At 37.6% G+C, this 20943-nt stretch overlaps 1 protein-coding gene across 1 annotated transcript in view; it reads right to left on the reverse strand.

Moving 5' to 3' along the window:
• Window positions 1-20943, reverse strand: part of LOC129640164 (cilia- and flagella-associated protein 47-like) — a 176454-nt gene that overhangs the window by 123309 nt on the left and 32202 nt on the right. Inside the window, exons 6-7 of the mRNA XM_055565400.1 lie at window positions 9426-9566; window positions 1604-1701 (exon numbers count right to left, since the gene is read on the reverse strand). Coding sequence (XP_055421375.1) covers window positions 1604-1701; window positions 9426-9566 — 239 coding nt within the window. The remainder of the gene's footprint in view (window positions 1-1603; window positions 1702-9425; window positions 9567-20943) is intronic.

Genomic DNA, 20943 nt, shown 5'->3' on the forward strand with positions numbered 1-20943 from the left:
TGCTGTATGTTATATATAAAAACCGTTAAAGAGAGTACATCTTAAGAGTTCTTAGCACAAGGGAAAAAAAGCTTTCTTTTTCTTTTATAGCTATATAAGATGATGGATGTTCACTAAATTTTCAAGATTCATGTAAGTCAAACCAATATGTATTAATACTGCACCTTAAATGTATCAGTGCTGTGTGTCAATTATATCTCAGTAAAACTGGAAGAAAAAAGATTCAAACAGAAAGAACTCCTAAATACTTTATACAAAAGAGAATGGACTACTAAGAACCAATTTTTGTTTATTGAAAATATAACCTGATTTTTGGAACTTGCTATAAGAAGTAACCAAATTTATGTGCCTTAAAGCTGTAAATATTTCTTACAAAAACCCTATTTAAAGAAATTCTAACCATTCACTCATCTCTAGGGAAGGTGTTAAGATTGGGTTGAATGTAACAAAAGATGAAATGCAGATGGAAAATCAGAGGCAGCTGAGTGTCTTGAAAACTACATTGCCACAACTGATGATCTAAGGATTAAGTAAAGTATTTCTCAAAAGTTTAGCAAAAACAGCAAATGCAGTCAAAAATGTTAGGAAACTCTATAGGCATGGACAGTCATTTTAGTATACTTTGAAAGTATTCAGAAAGCACGTTCTTCAAGAAGTTCACAAAGGTTTGTTTGATGGGATTATTTAAAAGAATTCATATGGTCTCTGCTGACTAAATCTTCATGTTCAAAAGTTATACAGCTAGCAAGTTTTTACCTTAGGGGCTTTCCTGGTGGCTCAGAGGTAAAGAATCTGCCTGTAAATGCAGGAGATATGGGTTCAATCCCTGGGTAGGGAAGATCCCCTGGTGAAGGAAATGGCAACCCACTCTAGTATTCTTGCCTGGTAAATCCCATGGACAGAGGACTCTGGCAGGCTACAGTCCATGGGATTACAATAGAGTCGGACACGACTTAGTGACTAAACAACAACAACAAATTACCATTATTAGAAAGGAGAGAAAACTTAGTAACTTGGCCACTGTCATTGATAGCCTATTTGGGCAGAGTTACTCGAAAGTGACTCCCCTCCTTCACCAACTTCAGCTGAAAGTGAACATTTAATGAGGACAGCACATCTGCCTATAGGGGCAAAGAGAACACTCTAGCACATCAAATACTTTTCCCCAAAGCTTTTGCAAGTGATACTTGAGTGAGTTTCAATAGTCTAACTATTTGTTTTCTATGCTTCCATGGAGATTTACCCAGAGATCAGGTGAACAAATAACTGATTTATAGACCAAGTATTTTAGGTATTTTCTTATTTTCTATGTTGGAGCAAAAGTTGAAGATCCTAAATAATCATTTTATAAAGAAATTAATCTGCATATTTAAAATAACCATTATTTATCAAAAGCTTAAATACTTGATTTAAATAAATCTTTTCTACAAGCATGTAAGTTGCATCTTAATGGATCTAAAATAAAATTGATATTATTTGAATAATTTATCCCAATATGCTCATTTAATATGACTATTTTTTAGGAATAGCAATTTAGGTGTACAACAAAAGCTCCAACTGTTTACAAAAAGGAAGAATCTATGAGCAGTTAATGGGCTCTTACCAGTGCAACACATTTCATGTCAACAATCTCTAAGGGTGGCCCAGGAGCACTATGGATCTCAAGATGATACCAGATTAGAAAATTGTTAATAGCATTATCTGAAAAAAAGAAAAAAAACATGGCACATTTTAATGTGTGCATTTTAGAACACCATATTTTACATACATTTTGAGAAACATAAATAGATACCATTTTCAAATTCTTTATGATGGACTCACTTGTCAAGAGCTGAGGGGAAGGTGAAAAGTCGATTTCAACACAGTTTGTGAGCAGTAAGAGAAGCCCCAGGCTGCATGGCCATGAGAATGGGCTGTGAAAGCGTCCTGCCTCATGTGTGCGCCCGTAAACTCACTAAGTTCTTCACAAAAATAAGAATGTTTTACTTTTAAGGATTAATATTTCAAAAGAAATAACTAACCCTTTGCCCCCTAATCCCCAAAGCATTCACATAATATACATAGACATATCTAAATATGGTATTATAATAGACAAAGGTACATTTCTAGTACCATACAAATCTAGCTTAAGGGAAAAAAATAAGTAAGAGTTCATGAAATGTCTCATTTCTTGGGAGTGTTAAACAGGATCCTAGCAATTTAGCTCAAAGAAAGCTGAAATGGGGTATGGATGGTTTTTAAAAAAATAACAAAAGAGAGGAGGAGGAAGAGAAGTTGGGAAAGAAAGGGTGGGGAGGGGAAAAGGAAAAAGAAGAACTAGAAGAAAGAAATAATAGGCCCAAGGTGGAGCCACTTGCCTCTGAGAGAGTAAACTAAGACTTAATTGCAGTTTCAACCTCTCCCAGGAATGGACTTTTTACAATTTTATGGTCAACACTAGTGAGTCAGCCACGCTCATCTGTCCACGGGGATTCTCCAGGCAAGAAGACTGGAGTGGGTTGCATGCCCTCCTCCAGGGCATCTTCCCAACCCAGGGACCAAACCCAGGTCTCCCGCACTGCAGGCAGATTCTTCACCATCTGAGCTACCAGGAAAGCACACTAGCAAGGCAATCTTGCCTGAAACAATCCTTTCATTTCTTCTGCTAATAACTCCCCTGGTCCATCCCCTCACCCTCCACATTTCTATAAAACTTGAGATCAGCTTTGTATTTGCTACATGGGATGCCATCTGATTAATTAATAAATGAATAAAACCAATCATATCCTCAAATTTACTCTGGTGAATTTTGTTTTTTTTTCTGCTGGATCATCGAAAAAGCAAGAGAGTTCCAGAAAAACATCTATTTCTGCTTTATTGACTATGGCAAAGCCTTTGACTGTGTGGATCACAATAAACCTTTGAAAATACCAGACCACCTGACCTGCCACTTGAGAAACCTATATGCAGGTCAGGAAGCAAAAGTTAGAACTGGACATGGAAAAACAGATTGGTTTCAAATAGGAAAAGGGGTATGTCAAGGCTGTATATTGTCACCCTGCTTATTTAACTTATATGCAGAGTACATCATGAGAAACACTGGGCTGGATGAAGCACAAGCTGGAATCAAGATTGCCAGGAGAAATATCAATAACCTCAGATATGCAGATGACACCACCCTTATGGCAGAAAGTGAAGAGGAACTCAAAAGCCTCTTGATGAAAGTGAAAGAGGAGAGTGAAAAAGTTGGCTTAAAGCTCAACATTCAGAAAACGAAGATCATGGCATCTGGTCCCATCACTTCATGGGAAATAGATGGGGAAACTGTGTTAGACTTTATTTTTCTGGGCTCCAAAATCACTGCAGATGGTGATTGCAGCCATGAAATTAAAAGACGCTTACTCCTTGGAAGGAAAGTTATGACCAACCTAGATAGCATATTGAAAAGCAGAGACATTACTTGGCCCACAAAGGTCCGCCTAGTCAAGGCTATGGTTTTTCCAGTGGTCATGTATGGATGTGAGAGTTGGACTGTGAAGAAGGCTGAGTGCCAAAGAATTGATGCTTTTGAACTGTGGTGTTGGAGAAGACTCTTGAGAGTCCCTTGGACTGCAAGGAGATCCAATCAGTCCATTCTGAAGGAGATCAGCCCTGGGATTTCTTTGGAAGGAATGATGCTAAAGCTGAAACTCCAGTACTTTGGCCACCTCATGCGAAGAGTTGACTCATTGGAAAAGCCTCTGATGCTGGGAAGGATTGGGGGCAGGAGGAGAAGGGGACAGCAGAGGATAGATGGCTGGATGGCATCACTGACTCGATGGACGTGAGTCTGAGTGAACTCCGGGAGTTGGTGATGGACAGGGAGGCCTGGCGTGCTGCGATTCATGGGGTCGCAAAGAGTCGGACACGACTGAGCGACTGAACTGGTGAGAGAGTAATGCTTACATCTGGGTTCCCTATATATATTAATACAGGTCTTTCTGCTGCCAGTGATGTCCAAAGTCTCACCTCCAAATCCTGAAACCAAAAACCCTGGTCCGCCACAAGAGCCCTGTGTAGCAGGGTTGGTACTGGCATCAAACCCAGGCTCTTTCTATTAGTTCTCAACTGTTCAGCTTCTCACTTTGATATTCTTTAAGCTTCAATGCTGAGCTAGATTACAGTTTAAGATAACCTCCAGTTTCAATTAACTGTTTGCATATCATATTCGTATTGTCAAGTTGTAAATATTCCAAGAACTGCATGTTTGATTAACTTAGGTAAATCACTAAGCCTCTTTGGGTCTCAATTTCCTCATCTATGTAATAAGGGGCCAAGATTTGTGCAGTTCTCAGTCTCTTTCTTCTGAAAAACTGTTTCATTTTGCATTGCATTGCAATGCATTGCACTGTATTATATTGAATGTATTGAACTGTATTGCATGGCTCAAATAATTGGCTCAGTAAATCCAAAATCTGCAGGTTAGGCCAGCAGACTGTTGACCCAGGAAGAGTTGGAGTTCAAGTCCAAAGGTAGAATTCCTTTTTTACTCTGCGGAAGTCAGTCTTTGTGCTATGAAGACCTTCAACTACTTAGGTAAGACCCACCCACATTATGGAGGGAAATCTTTTTTAAAAGTATAAAGATGTAAATACAATTCTCATCCAAAATACAATTATAGAAACATCCAGAATACCGTTTAACCTAATATCTGGGCACCATGACCCAGCCAAGTTGACACGTAAAATTAACTATCATGGGGACGAGAACACCTACTTTTTGTAATTACTTTGACTATCATATAAGGTAGTATTGTGATGAAGTTACTTTAACTTCTATAGAGCTAAAAACATACAATGCATATGAATTTGTTAGTGACAATGAGATTAGGGATAATTTATTAATGAACTGAACAACAAAAATAATTATTAAACATTGTTTACAGGCTTTAAACATATTAAAACTTTTCTAATTATAAAATTAATAACATTCACTATAGCAATTTAAGAAATTAGTGAAAAGCTTTAGAAAATAAAAATTATTCATAATCCCATGACCAAGAGTATTTATTTTTTGTATACAATTTCAAGTTTAATATATCAATAAAGACATATATAGGCATATATACACATTATATATAATTGATAAATCCATACATATGTGTGCCTTTGTATATACACATTTGATAGCATTCAGAGAATACTCACTATTAAATTTAATACTAGTCATTAGGGAAATGAAAATTAAAACCACAATGAGATATCACACCTGTTAGAATGACCATAATCAAAGAGACAAGAGATAACAAATGCTTTTGTGGATGTGGAGAAAAGGGAACACTTTTGCACTGCTGGTGGGATTGTAAATTGGTATAGCCACTATGCAAAATAGTACAGAGGATCCTCAAAAGATTAAAAATAGAATTGCCATATGATCCAGCAATCTCACTTCTGGGAATATATCCAAAGAAAATGAAAATATAAACTCAAAAATGTATCTGTACCTTCATGTTCATAGCGATATTATTTATAATAGCCAACACATGGAAACAACCTAAGTATCATTGATGAATGAATGGATAAAGAAGTTGTAATATACACGTTCAGTGGAATCTTACTCAGCCATAAAGAACAGGGAAACCCTACCATTTGTGACAACATGGACACTATGAAGGCATTGTGATAAGTGAAGTAAGTCAGGTAAAGAAAAAAAAATACTCATGATTTCAATTATATGTGTAGTCTAAAATAAACAACCAAAACAATAACAAAAACCCCAAACTCATAGAAAAAGAAATCAAACTTGTGGTTATCAGAGGCGGAAGACGGGAATAGGGAGAAATGAGGGATGGTGGTCAAAAGACATAAACTTGTAGTTATAAAATAATTAAGTACTAAGGAGGTAATGTACAGCATGATGACTACAGTTAACACTGCTGTATGATATACAGAAAAGCTAAGAGAGTAAATTCTAAGAGTTTTCTTCAAAAGGAGAAAATTGTTTTTCCTTTTATCTTTCTTTTCTTTTTATTGTATCTATATGAGAAGATGGATGTTAGCTGAACATACTGATGGTAATCATTTCACAATACGTGTAAATCAAACCATCAAGCTATATGGCCTTAAACTTATACAGTGATATATGACAATTATTTTTCAACAAAAATGGGAAAAAATTATATGCAGATAATATCTATTCAAAAACACTTTAAATCAAATTTAAAAATTAAGTTTTAATTAACATAATAAATCATATGGAAACATTCTTATATTAAAATATCTGTGCATATAATTGATTATTTTATTTTAAAAATCTAAGCTGTGTGATGACAGGTTGCAAAACAGATTAAGAACCAGGAAAAATATATGTACAGTTATCCCCAATTCTTCAGACAGGCCTTTCCATATTCCTACTGAAACAGAATTAACCTTTCCATCCCTTGTAATAACTTTGGTCTTTTTCTTACTGATTGCTCAGCAGTACATTTCTTAGCAATTAGAGAAGTTTTCAGTTACGCAAAATGAGTAAGTTCTGGAGATATGATGTACAACAAGGCAATTATAGTTAACAGGGTAGAGTGCATACTCTAAATTTGCTAGAAGGTAGATTGTGTGTGTGTGTGTATACAGGTTTATTAATTGTGACACATGTACTACTTTGGTGGGGGATGTTAATGATGGTGGAGACAATCCATGACTGAGGGCAGGATGTATATGGGAAAACTCTGAAACTTCCTCTCAGTTTTACTGTGAACCTAAAACTTACCTAAATATTAGATATTTTTAAAATATGCCACTCAGATTTGATAGGTCATTATACTGAATATCAGATCAGATCAGATCTGATCAGTCGCTCAGTCATGTCCGACTCTTTGCCACCCCATGAATCGCAGCACGCCAGGCCTCCCTGTCCATCACCAACTCCCGGAGTTCACTCAGATTCACGTCCATCGAGTCAGTGATGCCATCCAGCCATCTCATCCTCTGTCATCCCCTTCTCCTCTTGCCCCCAATCCCTCCCAGCATCAGAGTCTTTTCCAATGAGTCAGATCACTTTAAATTGTATGCATATTTTGACAGTATTCAGTTAGAAGGTAGATTGTGTCTTTACCTTCTGCAAAAAAGTGGTAACTATGTGAGATGATAAATATGTTAATTAGGTTGATTCTGGTGATTATTTCACAATGTATACGTAAATCAAATCAATTTGTCCACTTTAAATTTAAATATGTATAATTTTTAATAGCCAGCTGTACTTCAGTAAAGCTGGGACAAAGAAGAAATGAAAATAATTAGATAAGAATTTTTTAGGCTTCCAAATAGGGGAATATGAAAAATAATGGTAACAACCAGTTTTAACAAGGGTCAGGTTGAAAGAGACAATCTTATACATTATAATGGAAATTTGAATTGATAAAAATTGGAAGAGTGCTTTAACATGTTTAAAATGTTTAAGAATTGTTTTTCCCTTTGATCCAATGATTTCATTTTAAGATATTTTTTGAAATCAAATAATTGATGATATGCACAAATACTTTAATATGAGAATGTTTCTTATATAATTTATGTTGAATAATTGAAACTTAATTTAAAAATTTTTAAATAGCCCACACAGTCACAAGTAAATGTAATTTACTAACATGACTCCCCCAGGATCCCCCACAATAGACTTTGATAAACTATCCCTTGGGCATCTCTTAGATAGGACCCCCAAGATACAAACAAGATACAAGAAAACCTTGTTATATTTTTGGAATCAATTCTCACTTCCTATCTGCTCTCTTCTTGCCTGGAGAATTCCTTGGACAGAGGAGCCTGGTGTGCTGCAGACCATGGGATCACAAAGAGTCAGACACAACTGAGTAATTAACACTATTACTCTCTCAAGAGAAGCATCTAATGTTAGTCTCTGAAATGTTTTCCATCTTTAGGGGTATTTCTCTATCCCCATCACCACCCTAAAAAACACTGTTCTTTTCACTTCAAACCCAGTTAGCTGTTGTGGTGGCCTAGCTGTTCTCTTTCTAAACTGTTTTGAATAAGTGCCTGGATATCCCTTTTAATTCATGTATTCTGTGATGGTTAATTTTATATATCAACTGGGCTGGACTATGGTGTCCAGTTGTTCGATTAAACACCAGTCTAAATGTTGGTAGGAAGATACATGAACACTTTAATCAGTAGACTTGGAGTAAAGCACAATACTCTGTTTATGTGAATGTGCCAACTCCAATCAGTTGGAGGCTGTAAGAGCAAAGACTGAAGTGACGTGAAAGAGAAGCAATTCTTAGCCAAGCCTGAAACATGGAAACCCTCTCAGAGCTTGTAGCCTGCCTAGTCTTTCCTGGGCAATTTGGACTCAAGACTGCAACAGCAACTTTTACTAATTTTCCACCCTGCTTCCCTGGTGGCTCAGTGGTAAAGAATTTGCTTACAGTGTAAGAGATGTAAGAGACATGGGTTCAATCCCTGGGTCGGGAAGATCCCCTGGAGGAGGGCATGGCCACCCATTCCAGTATTCTTGCCAGGAAAATCCCATGGACAGAGGAGCCTGGCGGGCTACAGTCCATAGGGTCACAAAGAGTCGGACATGACTGAAGCAACTTAGCACGCAAGGATGTGCTTGCCCTATAGATTTTGGACTTGCCAGTCTCCCTAGTTATATTAGCCAATTCCTTAAAATGTCTCTCTCTATAAAGATATAGATTATTATATTATATTTAACTATACTATATTGGATTGCATGCTGTATTATATTATATTATATTAGTGTCTCTTTCTTTGAAGAATCCTGATTAAACACAAACTCATTTAATAAAGATTTCTATTTTGGTATGCCTGTGGTTGAACTTTGCCCTTGTCGACCCACTTTTCTCTATTTCTCTCTTACGTCCCTGCTACTCACCCATAAGAGAACTCATTCACCCACTCTCTCAGAAATCTGCCCTGTCTATTCCAACTCTCCATAAACCCATTTTCCTTCAAATTTCTACTGAAAAGATATGATGTTGAACAACATTCAAAGGAAGCTTTATAATATGGGAAGAGGAAACAATAGCATTTACTTTCTTTTGCATATGAGACAGACTGCTATCATTTCCTATATTTAAAAAAGGAACACATTACATTGTTAAAATAATATATTCATTAACATTTTATCAGAATTTGACTGAAATTTTGTGTTCAGTAACAGAAATATGTGTCAAGTTCTTCACTTATGAAAGAGTAGGCAGCCTTCAAGCTGAAGTATTATAATCTACTCATTTTAATGGCAGTACAAACTATCATTTGTACTACAAATCCAGAAATTAACAACATGTAGTTAATCCTGAAATAATACAATTCTTACAGATACATGAAATACACATTTGTATATGTGTTTTGAGTGTAAAGTAGCTACTGACTTACAAATGAATGATGAGGGTTTATGAATGTTGATCATGAAACTCTCCATAATAATAAATTTACCTGCTTTTTCATCACCAAACTTGTCAGATAGTTCTGATAATGATTTCTTATAGAAGGGTATTTGATCTGTATCTTGATCTTCATCTGAGTCATCCTGAGAATCACCATTATGTTTGCTTTCAACAGAAAATGAAATTGTACCTACAACACATAGATGCAAGATGTCAGATTAACCAGGGTTTAGTTTTCAAAACTAACAATTAGACAGAACTTAATAGAAATTTCGAGGAAATATTTTAAATACCCATTAAAAGTGGTAATTTTTAAACAGCTTTCTCATAGTAATTAAGAAAATGTAGTAAATAATAGAACTGCATCAGCCTTCAGAAAACATATTGGTCTTGAGTGAGTGTTCTTACATATTTTCTAAAGTCATTTGTAACACTCGTTTATTACCTCATTAAAATGTTTATTTTGCTTAATACAATATCTTAAGCATGCACTTTCCTTTAAGCCTTTCATATGCAAAGTACAAAATTTTGTTCAAAAAACAATAGTGTCAAAAATTCGCACTCTTTACCTGAAAATTTTCTTATAATAAAATTGACTTATAAAAGACTGGTATTAACTTTTAAACTGAACCTAATATATAAGGAAGTAATTCACAAATTGACCCTGATATCTCAACACCAGCTTGTATATTCATATTTTTTATTCATCTTTAGAGGATTATTCAAATATTATTTTCCCTTCAATGTCCCACACTTCCATCTCCCTCCTCATTCCTTGCTGATTACCTTATTTCTATTTCACTAAGAAAATGGACACTTTCTGGAAAGAATTTCTTCACAATCCCACCACCACACTGACAAACCCTTCCACGATGGAGATCTTATCCTCCGGCTTTCCTCTTGTAAGAATGACTGATACATTCCTATCCGGACAGCTCCTGGATATGTGCACTGGATTCCATCTACTCTGGTTTACCCCAGGATCTGGCTGCTGTAATTATCCCTACTCTCGTCTGCATCTTCAATTCTCCCTCTTTGAAACATTCTGTAATAACATCCAATTTCCAAAAAGCCTTCTCTCCATCTAATGTGTACGTGTGTGTGTAAATGTACGTACTTTTTAACATTTATTTTCATACACACTCCCTGGAGGAGGGCATGGCAACCCACTTCAGTATTCTTGCCTGGAGAATCCTATGGACAGAGGAGCCTGGCAGGCTACAGTACATGGAGTCTCAAAGAGTTGGACATGACTGAAGTGACTTAGCACACATGCATGTGTACATACACACACACATATATACATACAAGCACTAATATCATGTTAGGCTCAGCACCAGAATCTGGATGAAATGCACTATATAAATCACAAAAATGATTCAAGGCATAAAATAAATACATTTTTTTAAGAAAAAATCAAAGCAATATCTTGGCACTCCTCTAAGCAAGTTTAGTAAGTGTCTTCTTTCAAATTGGCAAAGAATAAAATATTGTCTTGGTATTTAAATCTTTAGAAAGAATTAAAGATAAAGCAAATAGGAGATAAAGCTATAATTCAATATTTAAAGCTAAAATAACATATATCAAAATTAGAGATAATCCATAGGAATATAGATTCAAAAATTGTATGTCCTGCAAAACAAGTCCAATAATTAATAAAAAATGCTTTACTCTTTCAGATTGGTAATTTTAAAAACTTTTGATAATATTAATTATTGATAAGTGTTGAGTAACAACCCCTGTCTCAGATACTGTTGGTAAGAGTAAAAATTGGTACTACATATTTTGGAGGGTAATTTTGCAACAGTCACCAAACTGTTCTACATTCCCTTTGATATATGTTTAGTTTTTATCCTGTAAATAGCTTATATCTTAAATATTATCCCCATCAAAAAACTAGCAGAGATATTTACAAAGATGCTGTTGCAATATTATCTGGAATTACAAAAAATGACGAACTCGATTTCCATCTATGAATGACTAGTTACATGAATTAAGATAAACATTTATTTGGATTATTGTTCATCTAATGAAAAGAAAAAATCTATGAAATCTGAATTGAAAACACATCCATGATACTCTGAGTGAAAGCAGCCATTTACAGAGCTTTATGTCTCATATGACCTCTATGTGGTGGGTCTGTGTGTGTGTATATTTGTGTTTAAAAGATATATATGGATATGAATTGGTACTTGGACAGGTATTTACTTTCTCACAGTTCTGGAGGCTACATGTTTGAAATCCAGGTGCCGACAGGGTTGGTTCCTTCTGGAGATTCTGAGGAGGATCTGTTCCATGTCCCTCTCCTAGTTTCTGCTGTTTACCAGTAATTCTTGGCATTCCTTGGTTTGTAGATGTAGCATTCCAGTCTGCCTTCATCTTTGCATGGTGTTTTCTCCTGTACCTACTTGTGTCTATTTTCCTCTTCTTATAAGGATAACAGTCATATTGGGTCAGGGCTCACCCTAATTCAGCATGATTTCATTTTAATTTGAATATATCTGCAAAGACCCTATTCTAAATAGGATCACTTTAACAGGTATTAACAGAGTCATTTTCTAGGCAGGTTGATAAGAAGTCTAGGGGTCCCCAAGGAGAGAGGGGTCTGGAATTCTCAAGGAGGAAGAAAGGACAAACTTTTTCCCTCTACATTCCTTAGGATTATATAACAATAATGCATCCTGCCTGAGGACAGTCTTGGATTAAACCTTCTGGCTACTCCTGTTATCTTAAAATGTAAATTATGGGAGTAGGTCTGGTGAGGTCTTTACAACCTCCAGACATTCTTTTGATTCATCTGAGAGTATATAACTCCACTGCTAACACTAGCAAGGGAGTACTCTTTCTGCCCCCTTCTGATGCCTATGTCAGAAGCTTTCTCTATCTCCTTTATACTTTAATAAAACTTTATTACACAAAAGCTCTGAGTGATCAAGTCTCATCTCTGGCCCCGGATTTAATTCTTCTTCTCCGGAGGCCAAGAATCCTGGTGTCTTTTCCTGGCTTAGCAACAACCTTTCAGTATCTGTGGTTAAAACACCAGGTCCTTGGGCAAGCAGTTCTGACAGTACAGACAGAACATAGTATGGGGCATACCTCCGAATATAGACAAGCATGTCTTCTTGTAGGAGTGTTCCCAGATCATGGCTAAGAGTAGTTGGAGCTGAATCACAGGGTCATTTCAGGATCTGCAGTTGAGCCAAAGTTGGAGGGCCTGCCACAAGGGCACAGACAGGCATGTCTCCCAGATGGTCCCCAGGTAGGTAGAAGTGGTGGCTAAGAGGGACTGAAGCTGTGTCATGGACCACTTCGGGGTCCACACATGGGACTGAATTCTGTGGGTCTGTTATACAGGGCATGGGCAGGTATGACTTCTGCTAAATTCCTTGGCAGATAATGCTAATGGCAGGACCAAAGTCAAATGGGACTGTAACAATCCACAGGGGTGTTTTCTGGTCTGTAGCCATGATCACAGGTGGCAAGAATGTCATCTGAACATAAACCTGCCTTTTCAAAATAGTCCTCCTTGGTTTTGGACTCCACCAGGGTTTCGTGGTCTCCTACCTGGACCCCACAATGGCACTTTTGTCCTTGGAAGGCTTTCAAATGATTGTGCTGAAGAGGGATACAATTGGTGGATCTTCTACTCTGCCATCTTGCTGATATCATTCCTATCTTATTATTTTCAATTCCCTTGTTTTGAAATATCACAAAGGCACGTAAGTTACAAGTTAAACTTCATGTCATATTATAAACATGGCTTTCTTATTTTACATAGGAGCTTGGTATATGCTCACAAACAGATTGTGGAAAGACAATAGGATATATAGTGGAAAGAACATCAGGCTTTTGATAGAATGTGGATTCAAACTCTTGACTCTACTACTGCAAATTTAGCCTTGAACATGTCACTTACCTCATTTGTAAAATGGTGCTAGTTGTTTTGGGAATTAAATGACTACATAGTTTATGCTTATGTAGGACTTACTATCTGCCAGGCATTGTTCCAGGGATTTACAAAAGCTGACAACTTTTCCCAAAACATACCTATGAAATAACTCTTATTATTATCCCTATTTTAAAGAAGTGAAACTGTGACACAAGAAAGTTCAGTAGCTTGCTCAAGGTCTGCTGCTGCTGCTAAGTAACTTCAGTCATGTCCGACTCTGTGCAACCCCATAGACGGCAGCCCACCAGGCTCCTCTGTCCCTGGGACTCTCCAGGCAAGAACACTGGAGTGGGTTGCCATTTCCTTCTCCAATGCATGAAAGTGAAAAGTGAAAGTGAAGTCGCACAGTCGTGCCCGACTCTAAGCGACCCCATGGACTGCAGCCTACCAGGCTCCTCCGTCCATGGGATTTTCCAGGCAAGAGTACTGGAGTGGGCTGCCATTGCCTTCTCCTGCTCAAGGTCAATCAGCATTTAATAACACAGCTGGAATTTGAACATGAGCATTGTGATTTAAAGTCCACACTTTTTTAAAATTAATAATTTTATTTTTTAAAGAGTTTAATGTTTACAAAAAATGAGTGTAAAGTACAGAGAGTTCCCATATACCTCCCGTAGTTTCCCCTATTATAAACATCCTGCATTAGGTGGTACATTACTTATAAGTGATGAGCTGATAATAATATATCATTATTAACTAAAGTCCATAGCTGACATTCTGGTTCACTCTTTGTGCTGTACATCCTATGACTTTGACAAATGTATAATTTCATCTATCTGAAAGTGAAAGTGAAAGTCGCTCAGTTGTGTCCAACTCTTTGTGATCCCATGGACTATACAGTCCATGGAATTCTCCAGGCCAGAATAATGGAATGCATAGCCTTTTCCTTCTCCAGGGGATCTTCCCAAGCCAGGGATCGAACCCAGGTCTCCCACATTGCAGGCCAACTCTTTACCAGCTGAACCACAAGGGAAGCCCTTCATCTATCTACCATTATAGTATCAGAGAATAGTTTCATCAGTTCAGTTCAGTTCAGTCGCTCAGTCGTGTCCGACTCTTTGCGACCCCATGAATCGCAGCATGCCAGGCCTCGTTGTCCATCACCAACTCCCAGAGTTCACTCAGACTCACGTCCATCGAGTCAGTGATGCCATCCAGCCATCTCATCCTCTGTCGTCCCCTTCTCCTCCTGCCCCCAATCCCTCCCAGCATCAGAGTCTTTTCCAATGAGTCAACTCTTCACATGAGGTGGCCAAAGTACTGGAGTTTCAGCTTTAGCATCATTCCTTCTAAAGAAATCCCAGGGCTGATCTCCTTCAGAATGGACTGATTGGATCTCCTTGCAGTCCAAGGGACTCTCAAGAGTCTTCTCCAACACCACAGTTCAAAAGCATCAATTCTTTGGCATTCAGCCTTCTTCACAGTCCAACTCTCACATCCATACATGACCACTGGAAAAACCATAGCCTTGACTAGACGGACCTTTGTGGGCAAAGTAATGTCTCTGCTTTTGAATATGCTATCTAGGTTGGTCATAACTTTCCTTCCAAGGAGTAAGCATCTTTTAATTTCATACCCCCCCCCCAATACCCTGTATCCCACTCATTCATCCCTCCCCTGCAAACTCTTCTCCCCAGAACTGGCAACCACTGGTCTCTTCAGAATGTTGTATAGATGGCCTTTTCAGATTGGCTTCTTTCACTAAGCAACATATATTTAAGCTTTGTCCAGTCTTTTTGTCATTTGTTTTTATTACTGAAAAATATCCAATTGTATGGATATACCACTATGTATCTATTCACTTGCTGTAGGACATTAGGGCTGCCTCCACATTTTGGTGATCATGAATAAAGTTGTTATAAACATCCATGTGTAATTTTTAAGTATGAACTCATTTGGGTAAATACAAAATGAGCTGATGATTACTGGATCATGTTATGAATATGTTTTGTTTTGTAATGAATTGTTAAATTGTCTTCTAAAGCACCTGTACCACTGTACCATTTTGTATTCTCACCAATAATGAGTGAGAATTACAACTGTTCTACATCTTTACCAGCATTTGGTATTGTCAGGGCTTCTGGATTTAGCCATCCTAATAGGTACGTAGTGTTATCTCATTGTTGTTTTAATTTGCAGTTCCCTAAAAAGACATATGATATTGGAAACCTTTTCATATGCTTATTTACTATCAGAATATTTTCTTTGGTGAGGTGTCGCTCCAGATTTTTTGACAGTTTTTAAAATTGGGTTATTTTACTGCTCTTATTAGTATTTTAAACTGTATTTTGGAAACCATTAATTTATTAGATATCGAAAAAATGTACAACAAACAAAAAGGCACTATACATTAATAAAAGATTCAGTTAACTAAAAAACCAGTAAACAAACAAAAATGAGCTTATATATACAGAGTACAGATTGGTGGTTGCCAGAGGCAAAGGGTGCGGGTGGGGTTAGTGAAAAGGGTAAAGGGAGTCAAAAGGTACAAATTTCTTGTTATAAAATAAGTCATGGGAATGTAATGTACAGCATGATGACTACAGCTAATAATACTGTATTGCATATTAGAAAGTTGCTAAGAGAGTAAATCTTAAAAGTTCTCAATACAAGAAAAAAATTCTAAGTGTGCACTGATTGATGGTTAGATTTAACATGATCATTTTGCAATAGTAACAATTATTAAATAAAAAAGATTCAATATAGCAATATTAGATTAAAACCTATAGACCTATACACACCTAAAAACAGAGGCCCAAAATATATGAAGAAAAAAATTGATAAAACCAGAAGGAGAAATAGATAATCCTACAATAATAGCTGGAGACCTCAATATCCCACATTCATTAATGGACAGAACAACTAGACAGAAGACATAGAAGAAATAGAGGATGTGAACAATACTATAAAACAACTAGACCTAACTGACTTACATAGAACTTCCCACAAAACAGCAGCAGAAGACACATTATTTTCAAATTAATAAGGAACAATGTTTAGGGTAGATCATATGTCAAACCATGAAGTGAAACTTAATAATAATTTTTAAAATCCTGAAACTGAACAAAGTATTTTTACTCATCACAATGGAATGAAATTATAAATAACATAAGAATGAAATATATAAATTTGGAAATTAAACAACATACTCAAACAATATTTCAAAGAAGAAATCACAATAAAAATTAGAAATATCTTGAGAAAACTGAAAATGAAAACATAGCATATAAAGCAAAGGATGCAATAAGAGCAGTGCTGAGGGCAATATACAGCAGTAAACAATTTCATTAAAAAAACGAATAATCTCAAAACAACAACCCAACTGTACACTATCAGATAAGATCAGATCAGTTGCACAGTCGTGTCCGACTCTTTGTAACCCCATGAATCGTAGCACGCCAGGCCTCCCTGTCCATCACCAACTCCTGGAGTTCACTGAGACACACATCCATCAAGTCAGTGATGCCATCCAGCCATCTCATCCTCTGGCGTCCCTTCTCCTCTTGCCCCCAATCCCTCCCAGCATCAGAGTCTTTTCCAATGAGTCAACTCTTCACATGAGGTGGCCAAAGTACTGGAGTTTCAGCTTTAGCATCATTTCTTCCAAAGAAATCCCAGGGCTGATCTCCTTCAGAATGGACTGGTTGCATCTCCTTGCAGTCCAGGGACTCTCAAGAGTCTTCTCCAACATCACAGTTCAAAACCATCAATTCTTTGGCACTTAGCCTTCTTCACAGTCCAACTCTCACATCCATGCATGACCACAGGAAAAACCATAGCCTTGAGTAGATGGACCTTTGTTGGAAAAGTAATGTCTCTGCTTTTCAATATGCTATCTAGGTTGGTCATAACTTTCCTTCCAAGGAGTAAGCATCTTTTAATTTCATGGCTGCAATCACCATCTGCAGTGATTTTGGAGCCCCCAAAAATAAAGTCTGACACTGTTTCCAATGTTTCCCCATCTATTTGCCATGAAGTGATGGGACCAGATGCCATGATCTTCGTTTTCTTGAATGTTGAGCTTTAAGCCAACTTTTTCACTCTCCACTTTCACTTTCATCAAGAGGCTTTTGAGTTCCTCTTCACTTTCTGCCATAAGGGTGGTGTCATCTGCATATCTGAGGTTATTGATATTTCTTCTGGCAATCTTGATTCCAGCTTGTGTTTCTTCCAGTACAGCGTTTCTCATGATGTACTCTGCTTATAAGTTAAATAAACAGGGTGACAATATACAGCCTTGATGTACTCCTTTGCCTATTTGGAACCAGTCTGTTGTTCCATGTCCAGTTCTAACTGTTGCTTCCTGACCTGCATACAAATTTCTCAAGAGGCAGATCAGGTAGGTGGTCTGGTATTCCCATCTCTTTCAGAATTTTCCACAGTTGATTGTGATCCACACAGTTCAAGGCTTTGGCATAGTAAATAAAGCAGAAATAGATGCTTTTCTGGAACTCTCTTGCTTTTTCCATGATACAGCAGATGTTGGCAATGTGATCTCTGGTTCCTCTGCCTTTTCTAAAACCAGCTTGAACATCAGGAAGTTCACGGTTTGCATATTGCTGAAGCCTGGCTTGGAGAATTTTGAGCATTACTTTATTAGCGTGTGAGATGAGTGCAATTGTGTGGTAGTTTGAGCATTCTTTGGCATTGCCTTTCTTTGGGATTGGAATGAAAACTGACCTTTTCCAGTCCTGGTCCACTGCTGAGTTTTCCAAATTTGCTGGCATACTGAGTGCAGCACTTTGCAGCATCATCTTTCAGGATTTGGAATAGCTCAACTGGAATTCCATCACCTCCACTAGCTTTGTTCATAGTGATGCTTTCTAAGGCCCACTTGACTTCACATTGCAGGAAGTCTGGCTCTAGGTGAGTGATCACACCATCGTGATTATCTGGGTCATGAAGATCTTTTTTGTACAGTTCTTCTGTGTATTCTTGCCATCTCTTCTTAATATCTTCTGCTTCTGTTAGGTCCATACCATTTCTATCCTTTATTGAGCCCATCTTTGCATGAAATGTTCCTTTGGTATCTCTGATTTTCTTGAAGAGATCTCTAGTCTTTCCCATTCTGTTGTTTTCCTCTATTTCTTTGCATTGATCGCTGAAGAAGGCTTTCTTATCTCTCCTTGCTATTCTTTGGAACTCTGCATTCAGATGTATATATCTTTCCTTTTCTCCTTTGCTTTTCCCTTCTCTTGTTGTCACAGCTATTTGTAAGGCCTCCCCAGAAAGCCATTTTGCTTTTTTGCATTTCTTTTCCATGGGGATGGTCTTGATCCCTGTCTCCTGTACAATGTCACGAACCTCATTCCATCGTTCATCAGGCACTCTAGCTATCAGATCTAGGCCCTTAAATCTATTTCTTACTTCCACTGTATAAGGGATTTGATTTAGGTCATACCTGAATGGTCTAGTGGTTTTCCCTACTTTCTTCAATTTAAGTCTGAATTTGGCAATAAGGAGTTCATGGTCTGAGCCACAGTCAGCTCCTGGTCTTGTTTTTGCTGACTGTATAGAGCTTCTCCATCTTTGGCTGCAAAGAATATAATCAATCTGATTTCGGTGTTGACCATCCACTGAAGAACGGAAGGGCAAGCCACTTCAGTATTCTTGCCTTGAGAACCCCATGAACAGTATGAAAAGGCAAAATGATTGGATACTGAAAGAGAAACTCCCCAGGTCAGTAGGTGCCCTATATGCTACTGGAGATCAGTGGAGATATAACTCCAGAAAGAATGAAGGGATGGAGCCAAAGCAAAAACAATACCCAGCTGTGGATGTGACTGGTGATAGAAGCAAGGTCCGATGCTGTAAAGAGCAATATTGCATAGGAACCTGGAATGTCAGGTCCATGAATCAAGGCAAATTGGAAGTGGTCAAACAAGAGATGGCAGGAGTGAATGTCGACATTCTAGGAATCAGCGAACTGAAATGAACTGGAATGGGTGAATTTAACTCAGATGACAATTATATCTACTACTGCGGGCAGGAATCCCTCAGTAGAAATGGAGTGGCCATCATGGTCAACAAAAGAGTCTGAAATGCAGTCCTTGGATGCAATCTCAAAAACACCAGAATGATCTCTGTTTGTTTCCATGGCAAACCATTCAATATCACAGGAATCGAAGTCTATGCCCCAACCAGTAACGCTGAAGAAGCTGAAGTTGAACGGTTCTATGAAGACCTACAAGACCTTTTAGAACTAACACCCAAAAAAGATGTCCTTTTCATTATAGGGGACTGGAATGCAAAAGTAGGAAGTCAAGAAACACCTGGAGTAACAGGCAAATCTGGCCTTGGAATACGGAATGAAGCAGGGCAAAGACTAATAGAGTTTTGCCAAGAAAATGCACTGGTCATAACAAACACCCTCTTCCAACAACACAAGAGAAGACTCTATACATGGACATCACCAGATGGTCAACTGTACACTATATGAACTATAAAAAGAAGAGCAAATTAAACCCAAGACTAGCAGTAAGAAAAAAAAAAATTAGAATGGAGGGAAATAATATACAGAACTGTCGGGAGCTGTGTTAGGCATTACTGACAAAATGGAGGCATGGCCCCCAACCCCCTCTCCTTGTCCCACAGGCACAGACCTGGGATGAAGGAGTTAGGCCTTGTGATTCTGACTTGTTCTTTCCTTTCTTCGGTTGAGTTGGCTGGAAAGAATGTTAAGGTGCTTATTGTTCTTGAGAGAAACATGAGAAAGCACAAAGCCTTCTGCAGTTGTGCCCAGAAGATAATCTATAAAGTAACCATTGACATTTGTTCAAGGATCTTTACAAAGAATGTCCCAGGATGAGCACGTAGGCTGCAGCTTGAGGCCATGGGAAGGACTGTTATCTGAGACCTGTTTGTGAGGGAAATATTTATGGCAAAAGAAGTTTGCTGAGTTTAGGGTTTAGGAATAATTAAGAATAGCTAGAAGCCTTTTTAGGAGGTAGTGATCTTAAGATGCTAGGGGCAAACAGATTTAGAAAGATAAATAAACTGAGGAATGTGGCATGAGTTACAATGTCATCACAAGTTAAGTATAGGACACATAAGAGAAAGTAGATAATAGATAGTAAAGCTGATTCTGAGAGAATCGCTGAAGCAGGAACTCTGTTTGAAGGACAACAATGATTTCTGGAGACAGTAAATCTGGGTGGGGGAAACTGAAAATGTCAAACCTCTGACCTAATGCTTTTGTCAAAGTATAAAAGAGAACCTGAAGCTTGAAATAAACATGTAGTTCCATACTATGAGTCAGAGGCTACATCATTGTCCGCTGACACCGCTCACCCCTTCAGGCTGATTCCCTGGATGCTGGAGCTGGACTCCGGCACAGAACAGAAAAATAAAGGAAACAAACAAACAAAAAAAACCCAAAAAGTCTGTTCTTTGAAAAAATCAACAGAAGTGGGAGATCATTAGCTAGATGGACTAGGAAAAAAGAGAGAAGACTCAAATGAATAAAATCGGAAATAAAGTAGGATATTACTATTATTTTTACCAAAATAAAAAGCATTTTATATGCATATATATGAGAATATTATAAACAATTATGTGCCAAAAATTGGATAAACTTAAATGAAATGGACAATTTCCTAAAACACTCCCTGACATATGA

Source organism: Bubalus kerabau, chromosome X, assembly GCF_029407905.1.
Source record: "Bubalus kerabau isolate K-KA32 ecotype Philippines breed swamp buffalo chromosome X, PCC_UOA_SB_1v2, whole genome shotgun sequence".
NCBI lineage: Eukaryota > Metazoa > Chordata > Mammalia > Artiodactyla > Bovidae > Bubalus > Bubalus kerabau.